We start from the raw sequence: 20332 nt of genomic DNA, 5'->3' as shown, positions 1-20332 counted from the left end.
GTTGGCAACACTGAGTGCAACGTTATTTGAAAGCCGCATTCTTATCTGGTGAATGGGAATACGAATGTGAAGGAACATGTTTGGTTGTGCTATACCCATAGAAAGAGCCCATAGCAAAATACTGTATCTGTGCAGTAGATAAGTCAAGTTCAATGATGTATATAAACCCATGAAGTTATATACAAAGTAGTCCTTGCAGCAGATACTAGTAACTGCATTTACCATTTTCTGTGTTGTGCTGTAAAAGCAGCTTAATCCTGGGTATTTTTGTCCTATTTGGGTCTACTCTACAGCAACTGGTCAAGAAAATTAGGGAAATACTGTCAATAACCACGTTTTCATCCACAGTTTTTATGTGAGTATTGTAAAGTCATACCGAATAAAAAAAGATAAAGACAGCTGTGACAGAAACAGGAGTTTCGATACAATTTTATAAATGCATTTGCTGCTGACAGATACTTTCTTAGTTTGACATGGTGGGATCTTGAAATGGTGGTATAAACGCCTTTATGAGCAAATGTTGATATAACAATCATATCGAGTCACACGATGATATGTTGTGTGGTCCTCCCACTATGACTTTTCATTGGTAGATAGAAATCGCAGGCATACATTTGAACCAGATTCTTTTGTTTGGTAATTGTCAAATGTTGGGCAATGCAACATACACTACATGACCAAAAGTATGTGGACACCTGCTCTTCGAACATCTCATTACAAAATCATGGGCATTAATATGGAGTTGGTTCCCCTTTGATGCTATAACAGCCTCCACTCTTCTGAGAAGGCTTTCCACTAGATGTTGGAACATTGCTGCAGGGACTTGCTTCCATTCAGCCACAAGAGCATTAGTGAGGTCGGGCACTGATGTTGGGCGATTAGGCCTGGCTCGCAATCGTCATTCCAATTCATCCCAAAGGTGTTCGATGGGGTTGAGGTCAGGGCTCTGTGCAGGCCAGTCAAGTTCTTCCACACCGATCTCAACAAACCATTTCTTTATGGACCTCGCTTTTTCCATGGTGGCATTGTCATGCTGAAACAGGAAAGGGCCTTCCCCAAACTGTTGCCACAAAGTTGGAAGCACAGAATTGTCTAGAATGTCATTGTATGCTGTAGCGTAAAGATTTCCTTTCACTAAGGGGCCTAGCCTGAAACCATGAAAATCATTCCCAGACCATTGTTCCTCCTCCACCAAACTTTACAGTTGGCACTATGCATTGGGGCAGGTAGCGTTCTCTTGGCATCCATCAAACCCAGATTCGTCTGATGGACTGCCAGATGGGGAAGCGTGATTCATCACTCCAGAGAATGTGTTTCTTCTGCTCCATAGTCCAATGGTGGCGATGTTTACGTCACTCCAGCCGACGCTTGGCATTACACACAGTGATCTTAGGCTTGTGTACAGCTGCTCGGCCATGGAGACCCATTTCACGAAGCTCCCGACAAACAGTTCGTGCTGACGTTGCTTCCTGAGGCAGTTTGGAACTAAGTAGTGAGTGTTGCAACCGAGGACAGGCGATTTTTACACATTACGCGCTTCAGCACTCGGTGGTCCAGTTCTATGAGCTTGTGTGGCCTACCACTTCCTTGCTGAGCCGTTGTTGCTCCTAGACATTTCCACTTCACAATAACAGCCCTTACAGTTGACTGGGGCAGGTCTAGCAGGGCTGAAATTTGACAAACTGACTTGTTGGACAGGTGGAATCCTATGATGGTTTCATGTTGAAAGTCACTGAGCTTTTCAGTAAGGCCATTCCACTGCCAATGTTTGTCTATGGCGATTGCATCGCTGTGTGCTTGACTTTATACACCGGTCAGCAATGGGTGTGGCTTAAATAGCCAAATCCACTAATTTGAAAGGGTGTCCACATACTTTGTATATATAGTGTATTTGAAAGATGAATACTTTCCTTGTGAATACGTATGTGAATGTACATACCCCACCTAAACCCCTTTGTACTTACAAGTACTTGTCCACTTGTAGTATGCTACTTACTATTCATAGAAAGAGCTGGATATGTGCAATTTAAAGTAGTCCCTGTAGCAGATACTCTTGGCTGAATAAACTAACTGCATTGACCATTTGCTTTTTTGTGCTGTAAAAGCAGCCTAATCCTAGGTCTTTTTAGGTCTGCTATCCTGCAACTGGCCAAGGAAAATACAAATATGGGAAATAATACCCTTTCAAACATGAAAAGTAGGCCTAATCAATGAGAGAGCATTTCTGGAGTCAGAGCTTTATTGCTGAATATCATATTAATAATCATTACAGTATGGTTAACTATTTTGAAAACAGTACAATAATTATATTACAGACAATATGGCAAAAAAAGCATTATTTTACAATTAAGCTAATTATTTTACAACAAGGGCATTTGTCTGAAGAAAGAAGGGTTGAGGGTGGGAAGAAGTGCAAAGACACCTATTTCGGTATACCATCACCTATAAACTGATGTCATCCTCTGTCCAAAGCCGAGTCATATTCATTCTTGCACACCGTAGCAACAGAAAATGAAAACAAGTGTTTATCGGACAAATTCAGGTAGGTCCCTTCCCCGTATGCTTCCATTGGGTTACTACTAGTGAATATGACTCTGGTGTGTACAACTCACATCAGTAGTCTTTCATTTCTCTCAAGTACTTCATTGATTTATATGTCATCGATTGGACTGAGTACAAGTATAATTCATTCTCTAAAATAATGAGAGAAAAAAAAAAAGACTGTGGCTCCTCAAGGACCGGAGTTCAGCCCCCCTGCTCCAAAGCCAGATATCTATATTACTGTAATGGTCTCTTTTTACCTTCAGCAATTGATTTGGAATCAGTAAGCCAGCTTTACAACATTTGAACTTCATATTTTCAAGGGGGAATAAAAAAGGAAAAACAAAGATCCTCCAAACAAACAAGATCCTATCTTTTCTTTACATTACAGGAACATTCATCTCAACTTGATCTTTTGCTCTACCACGTCTGTGTTTTATTCCCTCTGGGAAACATAAGGTGCAAACTTTTCACTAGTATCCAATGTATACATCCCATGGTTCATAAGGCTGAATGAAACTAAGGGAGTCACGTGACTCCTGTTTCAATAGGCATGACGATGCCTCTGATTATGAGGAACACAAGAACATCCCCGCACCAGTTGCTGAGGACAGAGGGTAACTAACCAGACATCTGGGAACTAGCCTGGGTGCCAGTCTGTTTCTGCTTTGTGTCAAACATGATAATGAAAAAAGTAGAAACCAACTGGCAACCAGGCTATGTCAGAGTAATCAGGGGAGGAAATAGTATGTATTCAATACACCTGGTGTATACTGTGCATTTCCCTTGGTTGCTAAGACACATCAAAATGTCCTCACCTCTCCTCCCTTTCGTCCTACTCTCCTGAAAGGATTGGATAGGTATCAGGGTTGGTGTCAGTTCCATTTAAATTCAGGAAAAAAACTGACCCCAACCCTGGTAGTTATAAGCAAGATGGCAGAAATTAAACAAATGGAGCTACTTCCATGTTTTTTATACTTATCCAATCATTTCAGGTTTATATGAAGTGCCTACAGGGTTAGGGCTAGGGGGTTGTTTGTGGACACAACCTCTCGCTGTCCTCCTTTACTCTCTCTACCTCTCCCAGACACCTTCCTCCCCTAAGTGCGCACTCACACATTATCAACTCTCCTCCTGCCCCTCGCCCCCCCTCGGACCTCCCACGCCTTCATTCCCCCCCCGCTTCCCCCTCCCTCTGACAGAAGTAGGAGACCAGCGTGTCGAGGTCTCGCCGGTCGGCCGCCGCGTATAGCGAGCTCTCTCCCATCATGCTTAAGGCCATGCGCAGGGTAGACCAGATGTTGTCGGACATCATGGTGGCTGCGGCGCCCCCCGGGGCCCGGCTGGCACTGACCGTCTCGCCCTCCCCCGACGCCTGGCGCTGCAGGGACAGGGCTTCCAGGAAGTGCTCCACGGCCTCTCTGTAAACCAGGAAGAGAACAGGGGCCAACTTGAAAGTGTCATTGTGGTGCATTCAATAGATTTGTATTAAGGAAAAAATTATTATATTGTGAACAAAGTCATTACATTATATAAAGTCAAAATTTCTACCCCTGGTATGACCTGAATCTACAACTTACCTTTGACGAACATAAGAACGTGCAGTGTTTTAAGTGGTTTTGATCGAATATTATAAAAAAAAACGTATTGCGTGAATTTGGTTCTTGCAACATTTTGTATCTCTGGCCACAAAAGGCTCTCCCTCTCACCTGTGGGCTCCTAGGTTGACACAGCTGATTCCCAGGTTGTACCGACTGCGGATGAAGCCTGGCTGCAGTTCCAGCGCCCTCCTGTAGGCGGCAACAGCCTCCTCTGAGCGGCTTCCATTGGCCAGGGTAGCGCCCAGTTTATTCCACAGCAGGTAGTCCTGAGAGAGAGACAGAGAGGTCATGAGCTCCTGAATTTGTGTTGGATACATTGAGTTTCTCACGCAGACTTATACAGAAAACTACCCTCTGCATTACGTAAACACCAAATTTAAAAATGATAACATACACCTTGATTTTGGACAAACCTACTTACTTATTTGCTGACTCTTACAAACCGATGATCATACACTTAATTTTGCTCACAGACCATCCCCTTGCATGACACAGTGCTATAAGAGCACACTACCCTTCTGTTAACCTGTCTGGGCCAGGGGGAAGTATTTTCACGGCCGGATAAAAAACGTACCCGATTTAAACTGGTTACTACTCTTGCCCAGAAAGGAGAATATGCATATTATTAGTAGATTTGGATAGAAAACACTCTGAAGTTTCTAAAACTGTTTGAATGGTGTCTGTGAGTATAACAGAACTCATATGGCAGGCAAAAACCTGAGAAGATTCCAAGTAGGAAGTTGCCTGTCTGCGATTTTGTAGTTCTCCTTTTGCTTGTCTATCGAAACTACAGTATCCGTGGGGTTATGTTGCACTTTCTAAGGCTTCCATTGGCTCTCTAAAGCCGTCAGAAAGCGGATTGGGGCGTCTCCTGTCTCTGACAAACTGAGTTACTATACTTTGCCCAGTGGTCTGCCTGAGGACAAAGGGAATGGAAATGCGCATTCACGAGACCACGCCATTTTTTCTTTTCCTCAGTATTGTCCGGTTGGAATATTATCGCTATTTTACGAGAAAAATACCATAAAAATTGATTTTAAACAGCGTTTGACATGGTTCTAAGTACAGTAATGGAACATTTTGAATTTTTGTCTCGAAATGCACTCGCGCGTTACCCTTTGGATAGTGACCTGAACGCACAAACAAAACGGGGGTATTTGCACATAACTATGGATTATTTGGAACAAAAACAACATTTGTGGAAGTAGCAGTCCTGGGAGTGCATTCTGACGAAGAACAACAAAGGTAATAACATTTTTCTAATAGTAATTCTGAGTTTAGGTTGCGCCGAACTTGGCGGGTGTCAAATTAGCTAGCCGTGATGGCTGAGCTATGTACTCAGAATATTGCAAAATGTGCTTTCGCCGAAAAGCTATTTTAAAATCTGACATAGCGATTGCATAAAGGAGTTCTGTATTTATAATTCTTAAAATAATTATGTATTTTGTCAACGTTTATCATGAGTAATTTAGTAAATTCACCGGAAGTTTTCGGTGGGAATGCTAGTTCTGAACATCACATGCTAATGTAAAAAGCTGTTTTTTGATATAAATATGAACTTGATTGAACAAAACATGCATGTATTGTATAACATAATGTCCTAGGAGTGTCATCTGATGAAGATCATCAAAGGTTGGTGCTGCATTTAGCTTTGTTTTGGGTTTTTGTGACATATATGCTAGCTTGAAAAATGGCTGTGTGGTTATTTGTGTCTATGTACTCTCCTAACATAATCTAATGTTTTGCTTTCGCTGTAAAGCCTTTTTGAAATCGGACAATGTGGTTAGATTAACGAGAGTCTTATCTTTCAAATGGTGTAAAATAGTCGTATGTTTGAAATATTGAAATGATTGCATTTGAGGTATTTGTATTTCGCGCCACGCGATTCCACTGGCTGTTGAATAGAGTGGGACGCTAACGTCCCACCTAGCCCATAGAAGTTAAGAAAGAGGGTATGAGCAAAGGGAGCAAACTAAGAATAATGGACAACCAAGACCCTGACACTGACAAAGGTCATGTCAACCTGTACAAATCTGGAACAGTATTGGTGCAGGGCAGCCTCAAACCGTTTGTAGCAGGACTTCTACAAGATCAAAGAGTGCACAGCATAAGAAGCTCAGCCTTGGACCACATCCCCACCCCATAGACGAGCAGCCCCAAGAGGAGTGTCCCTACCCTAGCCCTGAGCAAACCCAGGTCCCACAAATGCACTGCTCCTGCATTGATCCGAGGAGGAAATGCACCATGGTGGAGATGAAGCTGGCGCAGCTCAAGGAGCTGTTCAGAACACTCGAGACAGCAAAGACCCAGACAACAGACCAGCACAACAATACCCCCTGAACAAGACCCAGAGAGCTGAAGGAGGAGAGAGACAGCTGTCTGGTTGAGGGAGAACAGCCCACCTCAGACCCCCCAGCACAGCTGGCAAAGACAAGAGTGAGAAAGACAGAGAACATCTGTCCATTGCCACAAAAGGTGAGCTGAGTAAAATAGTTCAAGAGGGGATAGTTAGTGTCTGTGAAAAAGGAAGGACAATCACAGAAGCAGAGGGGGGTAAATGCTACATGTGACTAGGGAGGGGTAGTTTCAGAGAGAAAAAAAGTATGAATAGGGAAAGAAAGTTAAAGGGGGGGATAGACATACCATTTGAAGAGGAGGAAAGTAATAGACCCTTTTGGAATACCTAAAAATGCATTCCCCCGGTCTCCCTCCTTCCTTCAAGTATTTGACAGTCTATGATTAAAACAATGAGGTATGGTCCACAGATCTAATTGAATCTGTACAACCCTTTAACTGGAACAGAATATGGAAAAATATGACCTTGGCATCCCATAATCTGAACCATCCATTTATACATTTTAAGTTTGTTCACAGACTGTATTTAACACCAAGAAAACATTATACGATGAAATTGGACCCAACTCCCAACTGTATCCCCTAAATCAGGTAGGCACATTTCTGCATATGATGTGGGAGTGCCCTGCAGTTAAATGCTTCTGAATTTAAATATTCAATGCTTTGCATCCATTATGTTACTTAACGATGATAGCCCCTTGAATATCTCAATCAGTCTGAGAAGATTACTGCTGGCAGGCAGCACTGCTGCGAAACAAATGCTGGCTTGAAGATGGCAACCACCTCACTCTCTCGCATTTAACCAGTGGATAAAGTTACTATTAGAAGTTATAACAGAATTATCGACAGCGAGAATGAATGGTGCAAGTCAAGGAACAATTGAAGCCTGGACAAATATACTTGACTCTCTAAAGAACAATCTCAGCTAAAGCCCCACACATACAAACTAATATATATTTATTTTAACTTTTGTTACTTTCTTTGCTTTCAGGCCCAGAGGGAAAGGGTGATACGGAGGAGGGGGTCTCTGGTCGTCTTGGGATAGGGCTGGGGGGGATTGGCGGGAATGTAAGGGGTGACTCAGGCGATGGATAGGTGGGAGGGGGACTGATAGGCAACTTCGGTTGCTGGATGGGAAGGGGTTATCTTTGTATGCATTTCTTTATTTTTGTACATGTAACCCACCGTCTGAAAATAAAATAAAAGGTGGATCACAAGATTTTTTACAATTGGATGGAGCCAATTGCTTTCAGGTAACGATTAGCATACAGATCAGAAATTACTTCAAGGAAGCAAGCAAGGAAGGATGCATGTATTCGAACACGTTTGAATGCATCAACTTTATGCTGTTTAAATAAAATTAAGCAAATCATAATCAAGTGTGTCTATTCTCCAAACACAAATGAACCACAGATTGGTAAGAGTTACTGCTGTGAAGTGGATAACCTACTAGTGTACCTGTGGTGTGACAGAGAGGGCCGCTGTGAAACAATCCACAGCCTTGTCATACTCCCCGCTCAGATTGAAGAGGACTCCCAGGCCACACTGTAGCTGGGGGTCGACGCGGGCGGGGTCAGAGTTCGCAGCACTGAGGAACAGGGACTGCACTTCTGTAAACAAAGATCTGAGAGTGGGGGAGGAAGGAGGGAGGCACAGAGATGGGGAAAATGGAGGAGGGAGAAGATTTAACAATTGTAATATTTTAAGCCAACAGATAGAATCCATGTTTTCGTAACATATAAAACATGAGAAAATACAGAAGAACGTATTTATCATTTCATATTAATTAGGAGTTTTAAGTATTATTTTGAATATACATGCACACCACATTTGTACACAATGAAAAAGGTCCACTCACTCTGGCAGCAGTGAGCCAAATCTCTCCCGCTCTCTGGTCCCTCCGTCCTTCTCTCGCTCCCGTTCACTCTGCTCCAGGACTGGCCGGTACGCGGGGTTGTGCCTCAGCCAATCGCGAAGGGTCTCACAGGCCTGCCTGTGCAGCGATTCATTGGTGAAACTGACAGCCAGTGCCATCAGAGCGGTCAGGTTGTCCTTCTTCAACTCTATGCATCTAACGGCGAGAGAAGAAGAGAGCACAAGAGACAGAGACAAAAAAAGAGAGAAAGGTGAGAGAACCCGAGAAAATGTTGTCAGCCAACAGTAAGGCAACAAGTCGTCACAGGTGTCATGTAACTTCAAGGACTTCCTATTTTGCACCCAAGTTCATGCTTATCATAGCATCTTTGTATTCAAGCCACACATAAAACATGTATTCATAAATCAAATAAGTACATACCTCATGACATACTCTTAATGTCACACAGGAGCTACGTCCCAAAAGGAACCCTTATTATCTATATCAGGTGTGTCAAACATACAAGCCAATTCAATGCAGCTCATGGGTGGTTTAACACCTACTCATTCAAGGGTTTTTCTTTATTTTTACTATTTTCTATTTTGTAGAATAAAAAAGTGGAGACAAAACTATGAAATAACACATAGTAACCAACCATTTCATGTGAAATCCATAGACTAGGGCCTAATGAATTTATTTCAATTGACTGATTTCCTTATATGAACTGTAACTCATAAAACTGTTGAAATTGTTGCATTTATATATTTGTTCAGTATATAATGGACCCACATATATACAATTTCCTCACCCCTGTCCAGCTTGCTAACAATCACTGAAACAAAAGCTACAATCAGGGAGCATAAAAAAAGTGGAAATGTTTTTGCACATTTTGACAGCAAGGGAATAACACATTTTCAGTGTGGCTCTCTGGACCTTGTTGAAGACAGAATGCAGCCCCCAGATCAAAATGAGTTTGACAACCCTGCTCTGTATAGTGCACTACTTTTGTCCAGAGCCCTATGGGTGACTTATATAGGGAATAGGGTGCCACTTGGGACACACTAGGGACTTCTCTCCAGTCAGTGAGGCTGCTATTCCATCTCTTTACCTGCGGAGGGCACTGATGGCTGCAAACTCTTGTTCGTTCTCTGCCTGACAGGTTCCCAGATATTGCCATGCCTAAAAAAAAGAAGCAGGGAAAAAATTGTGAGTGTGAATAGTTCTCTTTACCCACCTAATGCTAGCATGGTAGGAAAGAACCCCCTTAGTCGCCAGCGCTTGTTAGCCATAAATAATTTCACCTTGAGTTAATATTATATCTGAGTTATTAATTAGTAATTAATGAGTGTCTCACCAGCTGGTTGTCTGGTTCTCTCTGTACGGCGCTCTCAAACAGGCGCACGGCACCAGGGATGTCCCCTGCCTCCATCCTCCTCACCCCCTCAGCAAGGGGGTCCTGGTGGGACATGTACGGGTTGTCCTCCTCAAACTGGTACCCCTGGATGGGGTGAGAGAGCAAGGGAGGGAAAGAGAAAGAAAGGGAGGAAGAAAGAGAAAGAGAGTTAAATCATGAACAGCAACTTAACAGACAAGACAACGCAGATTTTTTTTAGCCTGGACAGGTAGGAATGCTGAACTTACTCATTGTGATCAGAAAGGCAAAACTTATCCTTAACTAAAAACGAACCCATATTTTAACCAGGTAAGTTGACTGAGAACACTTTCTCAATTACAGCAACAACCTGGGGAAAAGTTAGAAGGGAGAGGAGAGCAGGTGGTATGAATGAGCCAGTTGGAAGCTGGGGATGATTAGGCGGCCATGGACACCGGGGTTAAAACCCCTACTCTTACGATAAGTGCCATGGGATCATTTTTTTTTAGACCAGAGTAAAGAGTGCCTCCTACTGGCCCTCCAACACCACTTCCACAGGTGGATAGGAAGCTACGTCAAGTACCTTGTCGTAGGAGCTGCTGAGCATCTGGTCAAAATCGGAGAGCCAGGGGTGACTTTCTGCGTCTCTCTTGGCCATCTCCTCCCACTCCTGCTGCAGCTTCTCCCAGAAGTCCACGTCGCTCTGATACAGAGGAACAGTCACAATGTCAAAGTCAGGGGTCAAATGATGGAGGTGCTGGGCATCACCATAATACCAGTTGCTGTGGGAATTCCTCTAACATTAACATTGGTCCAAACCACTATTTTTAGGGGATGCCCAAGGGCCAATGTGAACTTTGATAAAGGTTCTATATACAGTGTACTTTAAGCCAGTGTAATTACCTGATGTGTGAAGTGAAAATGTGCAATGGCATTATTAGTGCAATATAGTATATGTAAAGAGCTTAATATTTACTGAACACAAATATAAACGCAACATGTAGTGTTGGTCCCAAGTTTCTTGAGCTGAAACAAAAAATCCCAGAACCTTTCCATACGCACAAAGCTTATTTCTTTCAAATGTTGTGCAAAAATTTGTTTACATCCCTGTTAGTGAGCATGTCTCCCTCCTTTGCCAAGATAATCCATCCACCTGACAGGTGTGGCTTATCAAGAAGCTGATTAAACAGCATGATCATTACACAGGTGCACCTTGTGCTGGGGAAAAAAGGCCACTCTAAAATGTGCAGTTTTGTCACAACCCGACAGATGTCTCAAGTTGAGGGAGCGTGTAATTTGCATGTTGACTGCAGGAATGTCCACCAGAGCGGTCGCCAGATAACTGAATGTTCATTTCTCTACCATAAGCCTTCTCCAACGTCATTTTAGAGAATTTGGTAGTGTGTCCAACCGGCCTCACAACCATAGACCATGTGCAATCACTCCAGCCTTGGACCTCCACATCCAGCTTCTTCACCTGCGGGATCGTCTGAGTGAGTGATGAGGAGTATTTCTGTTTGTAATAGAAGCTCTTTTGTTGGGAAAAACTCCTTCTGATTGGCTGGGCCTGGCTCCCCAGTGGGTGGGCCTATGCCCTCCCAGGCCTACCCATGGCTGCACCCTTGCCCAGTCATGTGAAGATTAGGGCATAATAATGATTTGGGCATAGGCTGGAATTATTCTTGATAGATACAATTTGGAAGATGTTTAAAAAGACGTTTATGATAATTATTCTGTTATCTTTCCTATCGTATTGTCCTGCATCTCTCTTACCTCCACAGCAGCTTTAGCTTGCTGGAAATCTGGACCTGCAGTGGCGAACTCATCTACCCATGATTCCGCTGACTCCACTGAGACCTGAACAGGAAGGAAGAGGTAGCAATGGCAGATGTGGACACCAAGTTGTCCATAACTCTATAACAACACTTAAAGTGGGACGTTGAGGTTGTGACAGTAAAGGAGAAGCAGAAAAAGATGGGGAAGAAGGATGAGAGGAAGACAAGATAAAGGAATGGGAAGAAGCAAAACACAGAGAACCATACCCATTCTCCCACTCCCTTTCTCCCCTAGAATTTACACACCTTTAGTGCAGGTCATTTTTACTACTTCTCTAAAAGTAGTCGCTATAATCTAAATGCAAGTTTAATCAGCAAAAACAATGCATCTTCCTTGGGTTTACAAAGTGCTAAGAACTACGGGAAAAACTACAGGGGGCACAACATTCTGCCACTAAAAACAGCCATCCAACTACCGCAAAAAAGGCTGATGAAAAATAATCAGCTCAACGCAACTTTCTTGCCAGAAAGCCAGTTGCGGAGCCACTGGGCAGTGTTGCCATTGCGTCAGGGGTCCTACCTGCTTGACGACAGAAGCCCATTGATGTGCCTGTTTAGCCTTAGCTTTGGCAATCTTCTGATCCCACTCTTGGGTTGTCAAGGGTAAAGTCCCTCCCCCAGTCTCCTCCAGGAACTATGGCAACCAGGGAGCGGAGAACGGGGGGAGGCGTGATTGTTTTGTCGCAGGTGTGAGGCGTTGGGTTTTTGTTTTGGGAGGGGTGAGGACGGAGGAGTTTTGATTTGGTACAAATGAATGGGGGTTATTAATCGAAGGAGGGGAAAGCCAAGAGTTCACGGCAGGGTCAAAGGGGGAAAAGTAGATGTCACAGTTAAAAAGGGCAACCATGAGAACTCCTAAGACTACATACACCAGGGCTGGAGTCTAATTCAGGAATTGACTTGGAATTCAACTCATGATGAAAACAATACAAAAATGCCTATTATTATTTTTCATTCCCCTACCGGAATTGAAAAATGATTTGCCACAAGCCTGTTAAAAACATACGACTTCACTTGATAAGGGGAACTGGAAGTCTGATTCAAGACGGGAACAGCTACGATGATTTTCATTGGCAGAAGTTGGCAGATGGAAATCGCATGTATTGAAAGGACAATGCTCTCTTTTCCACAATAAATGATTTCTACACATACCATTTCCAAATTATACATTGTATAGCCTAGTGCAAGGCTCACATACAGAAAAGTTAATGGCCATCACTTGGTTATGTAGTTAGTAACAATTGCAGGGGTCTGCACCAAATACTGGGATGTGGGGGGTCATGAGGCACAAAATGAGGACACTTGAGCCAAGATGGCTCCCTGTAGGTTGACAGTTGCACCCTTCCCCTTGTGTCTTCAATGGAAGTTGGGTCATACCTGGTTGAGGTTGGAGGCCCAGTTCTGAGCCTCCTTGGCCTGAGCTCTATCTGTGTGCTGTTTGCCTGCTCTGTCCTCCACTGTGACACTGCCCTCACCAATCTGCCTAATGAACCGCAGGAACTACAGTGCAACACAACAACAACATAACAATGACACAATATCCATTATGACTAATGGCTTATGGACCAAGATTGGTCATTAAATCAGTTTGTGCTTTAGCCAAATCCCCAATAATGACAGAGGACTTGGATACCACACAAACAGTTCTGAAGACCAGGTTGTAAAGAGTCACTATGCTTCTACGGTCCATCACAGCAAAATGCTTTCCCATAAAACATTTTGATGTCTAATTGACTACAAAGAAGCGGGTCTTACTGAACAATTCAAAAGAAACGGCTACAACTACAATGATCCCGTTATTGCAAAGCTACATTACTTCAATGGGCAAAGAATGGGGAAAGGGTATGGGGATAGATATGTAGAAAAAGGTATGAAACACACGCAACACGGAAATAACACACACACCTCAGTGTTCTGTAACTTGGGGTCATTGACCTTTGCGACCAGCTCATTGGCTGTTTGCTTCAGTTCGTCTCCTGGTAGGTACTCTTTCGTCCTATTGGATTTACAAACATTAACATCAAAGGGTTAATTTAAACAGCTAACTAAGTCTCAAACAGTGATCATTTTAAAGAACAAGTGGGTTAAAGAGACCATGTACATTTTACATAATCACACTGTATCCTTGCATTGTCTCTTTTCACAATACATATCCAATAAGGATGGAATCAAAAGACACTTTTGAATACATAATTAAATGACTGCTACTTATGGGGTCAACGCATTACATACACAAACTAAAAGCCTGTGTGTGGGATTTACTGGCTATCATTTTCTTTCTTGACTTAAGAGTTATGCAATGACTTCAATTCACTAGCACAAGGCTGTGTTACGACCAAAGCCCTTATAAAGTGAATGCAACAACAAAGAGTTCTGAGAGGACGACGTCAAGGACTTTAAGACACACTTAGCGGCTCAACATCACAATGGCACCATCTTCTCTGGAACTTTCTCACGGTCTCACGGACTGTCGCTGTATCTATCTACGTGTCCCTTGCTCTCCTCTTTTTCGCTGTCTCTCCATTATTACCATTCTTGCTCCCTCTCTCCCAGGTCTCCGAGCCATAGCTTCTCCTCCGACTGCTCCAGATACTCCTCTGCCCAACGCCCGGGATCTGAGAGAGAGAGAGCGAGAGAAAGAGAAGAGAAAGAGGCAAGAAAGGGAAAGAGAGTAAGATACAGATTATTTCTCTACGTGTTAGACGTTTTGGCCACAAAGTACGTTCAAACAAATGGTTGGCAATTGTGCCTACCATTGACATTCCAACAAATGTACCTGTGCCATCGGTGATGAACTCTCTGGTCCAATCAGCATCGGCCGGGTCTCCAAGTCCCGCCTGCCCTGATGAGGTGGCGGCGGCGGCATCCGCTCCCGATAGAAACTCAGACGTCCAATCACCAGACAGGGCCAACGCGGCCACACCCGGAGCTACGGACAGGACAGGAGGGAACGGGTGTTGTTTTCTTCACACGTTGGTAAAAGAAAGTGTGTTTTTCAGTGTAAGTACTTGGATGGAAGGTACAGGAAAACTTAATAAAAAGGTTTCTTGAAGTGTCAACATATGTTCCAAAACCTGTGGGGTAACAATATGGAAGTGCTGCCGGGCAGCTGGACAGGCACACCGCAAATCTTTCACCTGTTAGGGCTAGGGGGCAGTATTTACACGGCCGGATAAAATACGTACCCGATTTAATCTGGTTATTACTACTGCCCAGAAACTAGAATATGCATATAATTATTGGCTTTGGATAGAAAACACCCTAAAGTTTCTAAAACTGTTTGAATGGTGTCTGTGAGTATAACAGAACTCATATGGCAGGCAAAAACCTGAGAAGATTCCTTACAGGAAGTGGCCTGTCTGACAATTTCTTGGGCTTCTTGACTCTCTTTATTGAAAACTGAGGATCTTTGCTGTAACGTGACACTTCCTACGGCTCCCATAGGCTCTCAGAAGGCGGGAAAAAGCTGAATGATGTAATTCCAGCCACTGGCTGAAAAACATTAGCGCCTTTGGTAAGTGGTCTATCAGAGGACAATGAGACTGAGGCGCGTGCACGAGGCGACCCCATGTTTTTATTTTCTCTCTCTTTGAACTTAAACACGGTTTCCCGGTCGGAATGTTATCGCTTTTTTACGAGAAAAATGGCATAAAAATTGATTTTAAACAGCGGTTGACATGCTTCGAAGTACGGTAATGGAATATTTAGAAATGTTTTGTCACGAAACGCGTCGTGCGCGTCACCCTTCTTTACCTTTCGGATAGTGTCTTGAACGCACAAACAAAACAGAGGATATTTGAACATAACTATGGATTATTTTGAACCAAACCAAGATTTGTTATTGAAGTAGAAGTCCTGGGAGTGCATTCTGACGAAGAACAACAAAGGTAATCCAATTTTTCTTATAGTAAATCTGACTTTGGTGAGGGCTAAACTTGGTGAGTGTCTAAATAGCCCAGCCATCACGGGCTAGCTATCTACTCAGAATATTGCAAAATGTGCTTTCACCGAAAAGCTATTTTAAAATCGGACATAGCGATAGCATAAAGGAGGTCTGTATCTATAATTCTTAAAATAATTGTTATGTTTTTTGTGAACGTTTATCGTGAGTAATTTAGTAAATTCACCGGAAGTGTTCGGTGGGAATGCTAGTCACATGCTAGTCACCTGCTAATGTAAAAAGCTGTTTTTTTATATAAATATGAGCTTGATTGAACAGACATGCATGTATTGTATAACATAATGTCCTAAGATTGTCATCTGATGAAGATCATCAAAGGTTAGTGCTGCATTTAGCTGTGGTTTGGGTTTATGTGACATTATATGCTAGCTTGAAAAATGGGTGTCTGATTATTTCTGGCTGGGTACTCTGCTGACATAATCTAATGTTTTGCTTTTGTTGTAAAGCCTTTTTGAAATCGGACAGTGTGGTTAGATTAACGAGAGTCTTGTCTTTAAAATGGTGTAAAATAGTCATATGTTTGAGAAATTGAAGTAATAGCATTTCTAAGGTATTTGAATAACGCGCCACGGGATTCAACTGGCTGTTGAGTAGGTGGGACGAATTTCGTCCCAACGACCCTAGAAAGGTTAATAGTGTTGCTTCTGCTGCGTTGGAGAGTATAATAGGGTATTCTATTACTACTGTGTGTGTACCTCTCTGTGGAGCCTGTCTGTAGCTCTGCTGATCAATCTGCTGCATTTCCTCCAGTAACTGGCCCATGTCGAAGCTGTGAGGGGGCCGTGGAGGCGCCTGCTGCATGAACTCATTCACCAACTGGGACACACACATGCAGAAGAGGTCATCAAACGCTAGCCTATTCAATAACGATTAACAAACCTCATATGAATGGAATGTGTTTTCATATTCCTTTTTTAGAATATGTAGACAAAGCGCAACAGTTCGAATCAAAAGGACTGGGAAAGTAATATGAGACTGACCTCTTCTTCTGTTGCTATTTCAATGGGTGTAGGGGGAATCTAGGAGAAAAAGAGGGATGAAAGTGATACTGTGAGATATATTTGTGAAAGGTATAGTACAACTACGTTGCAGTATCTTGTCTAAGTTGTATGGTCCAAACAAACTATGTTGTATGAACTTGTTCAATTATGAGTAGATGGGTCCAGGGCTAAAGTGCGACAAAGTTTCTGTGTTTTATTTTGGGAGCTCTACGCGACTAGGAAAGAAATCTCCCAGATAATAGTTGTTGTAATAAGGCGTCGCTGTACTGTTGTTTCAGAGTGCCTAAGAGAAAAAAGTGAGTGCAGATTCGATCAGGTCATGGTTGCTCCACTACTACAGCTAAAACGGCTTCACCAAGTCAAAAGATCTGACCCATATTACAGGCGCAACATTGTTAACTTCCTACAGCGAATCGCCGGGACCACATTTTACATTCAGAAACCATGTTGGGGGCCATTCTAAAACTATAGCCAAACATTTGGGGGCACAGAAAGAAAGGAAAATGCATAGCTTCTTCAGGAGATCAAAGATCATAGAAATCACAAACCTGATGTTTTTATAGAGACAGTGTACAATTTTAAATGTCATCTCAATAGGAAAATAGTGCTTTTACACAATGTAGAAACCTAATATTCCACAAATGACTGTAATTTCGTTTGAACTTTTATAATAAAAAAGTGTCTTTACAGTGTTACATATTACTTTATAGGGCACAACATGTGCTTAAAGTAGATAGAATTCATATAGGCTGTATCTCAATCATTTTTTTAAATCTCAGTTCTGGTGCTCATAAATTTCATGTTGTGCTCCTAACTTTTGTTTTTAAATTGGGAGCACCAGTGTTACCAATGAAAATGTTACATTTAGAGCCCTGGATGGGCCCCACCACTGACCAGGAAAAATAACTCTCAATGCAACATGGTCAATAAACTAATAATATAAAAAACATAAAACATGGATTACGGTACATATTCCATACATTTTTTATTCTAATTTCTACAGGTGACTACTCACAGTGGGCGTTGACCTGTGCCTCCAAGCTCCTCCCTCCTGGGTCATGTGACCCGTCAGCTTCATGAGAGGATTGGCTCCCCCGCACTCCCCCTCTACCAGCTCCCGCATCGCCATGGCAACAGCGGGCAGCGGCGTATCCAATCAGACCACCTTAGAACTGAAGAGAGTAAGAAGTGAATAAAAACATTGATTTAGCCATTAGATGATGGATGGAATTATTTGAACATTCCACATCTAATTAACTCAGTTTGATAATATCACATTCAGGATCCTGCCTGGGTGGCAGACTCTTTCTGCATTTGTTGAGGTGCCTAACAAGACAAAACATGTGAGCTATTAAGCAGAGATAGATCAGCACCAACACCATTCACGGTCCCATGCAAGACAGCTCAGAATAAACCATTTGAATACAAAGAGGGTGTACCGGTATCAAGAAAAACATAAGAAAAAACGTGGATGTCCGCTCACTGTTGGGCAGTCATTTACCTTCCTACTACAGCTAGGCTATCCTTTTCTCCAGCTCCTGTGCTGTGTTTGGACGTGCATCATCACTCTCTTTTCAACCTTTCACATCAATCAAAGCAACAGGAGAGAGCTGTTTGAGATATATGGAGGTCTATTTGGAGGATGAGAGGGCTAGCCAGGCCAAATTGAAATCTCATCCTGGGTGCCCAATGACTCATAGTCCTCTCCTAATCTAACATGCTCTATCTGTTGGATTTTAACACACACACACACACACACACACACACACACGACTGATGCCCTCCAAGGATACCAAACAAATGTAGCAAGCAGTCAAATAATGGCTCCACAACAGGACTGAGTGAGAATAGCCTTGAGCTTCACTTTCACTCTTCCAACTGGCTTTTCAGTCTTTGACTCACTCTTTAAAATACTCACCTGGCCCTTTAAGTGAACAAAAACATTCAAGGGTGACAACCAACAGTCAATGCAACTCCCTCTCCTGCAAAGCTATAGTAATATTCCCTGATTCAGTCCTCTCCCCCACAACAGTGTGTCACAGCAATCAAATGTCGGAGAGAGACGAACCTGCTGTTCACATAGCAGACCTACTATCTAGGCCAACAACAGATGTACATAGATAATGGCCTACTCAACTTCACTAAACCTCTCAGACAAACACAATTGTGACAATTTCTATAACGCAGTCAGCCCTGGAGCTGAGAAGTTAAGCCCTTTCCACCATTTTACAACAATTCAAGAAGTAACGGCACCACACACACACAACTGCAGGTAATCTTGCCCCAAAATAAGGGGAGACAACGCTGTACCCTGTCCACAGGTGGTCCAGTAGCTACACTAGGGTTTAGATTTAAGGACTTCTTTCCGCTGACCCAAACAGATGCTGTACGATTAGGGCCTTGGTAAGAGGATTATAGACAGATATTAATAAACACTGTCTCACACACACAGCTCCATGTGATGTGCAATACTGTGGATAGAAGAGACTTAATGAATATGTATGGAGTGAATGTGCAGGGGTTTAATTCAGTTAGTAGGTATTCCTTGTTATGTGTCATACTTGGCACTGTATGACATCACGCTGTAGCTATATTGGCTCTACAGTAAAATATAGGTTGGCTTCTCAAGTTGAGACTGAGTGCATGAAAATGTTATGATGAAGGTATGATGCATTGTCATGTGTTGAAAACAAAGTTAGCATTGCTATGCTTTTACCTGAAAACCACCAGTTGAGAATTCAAAGATCACCATAAAACGAACCATTGCCATCAGATAGCAGTAGGTACTATAGATACTATATATTGTACTAACTAGCTACTATACTGCACACATCCTACTACACCATGGCAATAGTTCATGCACAAAAGTTAAGAGGGAGGCATGTCTTAGCCACATTACATCAATTAATGTCCTCCCAACTAGCACTGTAACGATAAACATTGACTTTACACAATATATGTACTGTATGCCAGCTAGCTAGCTACCTAGTTAGTTAGCTAACGTATCTATTGTTTAGTGGGTGTAGCTAGCTAATTAGGGTTAGTCAGAGAGCGTTGAGCTTGCAAAATACATTCAGTAAAATATTAACCGCTAACTAGTTACGTGGCTAGCTACCTGTTTGCTACAATGCACGTTTATGACCAAATGCTAGCAAGTTAGCTACAAAAATGTGACAGACCATTATTCGACTGATAGCATAATGTTCTACTCACCACCACCTACTGCTGACTGTAGACCTTCCTACCTTTCTACTATCCTCTTCTCCTAATTGTCTACTTACAAAATAATAAATAGCTGGCACATTAAGAAACCAACAAAGCTACCGAGTGTGAAAGTAAATCTTTACCCGTGTTTATTAGCGCGTGTCTCTTTATTTACCTCCTGCTCTTTCCCCCATGACCCACAAAAATCTACACAGACGCACAGCTAATCCTGCAAGGCGTATTCTCGAACAGCGTGGACGTAGACGTTGAATGACAGACAATACGGAATGTGCGCAGAACGAGTTTGTGCGTGTGTAAACGCTGCAAATCGGTGTTGCCATGTATGCCAACGAATATTGAAACATTCTAATAATGTTCGATTAAGGTGCAATCCCTGGCTACATTGGTGAAACAATGAGGCGTAAAATTGACCTTGATTGACAGTGGGCGAAGTACGCAAAGGGAAAGCAAGGTTTGCGTATATTATTGCGCAAGGTATGAATGAATTGCAAAGTCCAACAAATTTGTATGCTTTCTGGCAACATCATTTTCTGTCTCAAACGGGTTATTCCTGATATATGTAGGCTTTTACCAAGGAATTTATGTA

The 20332-nt window shown here is 42.6% G+C and overlaps 1 protein-coding gene across 3 annotated transcripts; it reads right to left on the bottom strand.

The window, feature by feature from the left end:
* Positions 1 to 2211: 2211 nt before the first annotated feature.
* On the bottom strand, positions 2212 to 20118 carry LOC115177276 (peroxisomal targeting signal 1 receptor). 3 transcript variants are annotated; one of them, XM_029737905.1, is made up of 16 exons: positions 19869 to 20118; positions 17537 to 17693; positions 16501 to 16539; positions 16216 to 16336; positions 14336 to 14488; positions 14090 to 14174; positions 13465 to 13555; positions 12937 to 13059; positions 11498 to 11581; positions 10308 to 10427; positions 9707 to 9850; positions 9461 to 9531; positions 8356 to 8568; positions 7956 to 8121; positions 4251 to 4408; positions 2212 to 3962 (listed from the first exon to the last, which is right to left on the bottom strand). In XM_029737905.1, the coding sequence occupies exons 2-16, from the start codon at positions 17648 to 17650 to the stop codon at positions 3710 to 3712; spliced, it is 1935 nt and encodes a 644-aa protein (XP_029593765.1). In that variant the 5' UTR covers positions 17651 to 17693; positions 19869 to 20118; the 3' UTR covers positions 2212 to 3709. The 3 variants fall into 3 exon arrangements, with proteins under 3 accessions (XP_029593765.1, XP_029593764.1, XP_029593766.1); XM_029737904.1 differs by having other exon boundaries at positions 19735 to 20117; XM_029737906.1 differs by lacking the exon at positions 12937 to 13059 and having other exon boundaries at positions 19735 to 20115.
* Between the last annotated feature and the right edge of the window lie 214 nt (positions 20119 to 20332).

Source organism: Salmo trutta, chromosome 37 (genome assembly GCF_901001165.1).
Source record: "Salmo trutta chromosome 37, fSalTru1.1, whole genome shotgun sequence".
Taxonomy (NCBI): domain Eukaryota; kingdom Metazoa; phylum Chordata; class Actinopteri; order Salmoniformes; family Salmonidae; genus Salmo; species Salmo trutta.
The sequence above is the reverse complement of the archived record's forward strand: the minus strand, read 5'-3'. Positions and strand labels throughout refer to the sequence as shown.

Excerpts from the sequence above, each read along its gene's own strand:
- LOC115177276 (XM_029737905.1), bottom strand. The coding sequence starts at position 17,650 with ATGGCGATGCGGGAGCTGGTAGAGGGGGAGTGCGGGGGAGCCAATCCT. Across the intron at positions 16,540-17,536 it reads GGCACAGGTCAACGCCCACT|ATTCCCCCTACACCCATTGA; the intron begins GTGAGTAGTCAC and ends TTTTTCTCCTAG. Across the intron at positions 11,582-12,936 it reads GGGCCTCCAACCTCAACCAG|GTCTCAGTGGAGTCAGCGGA; the intron begins GTATGACCCAAC and ends CTTCCTGTTCAG.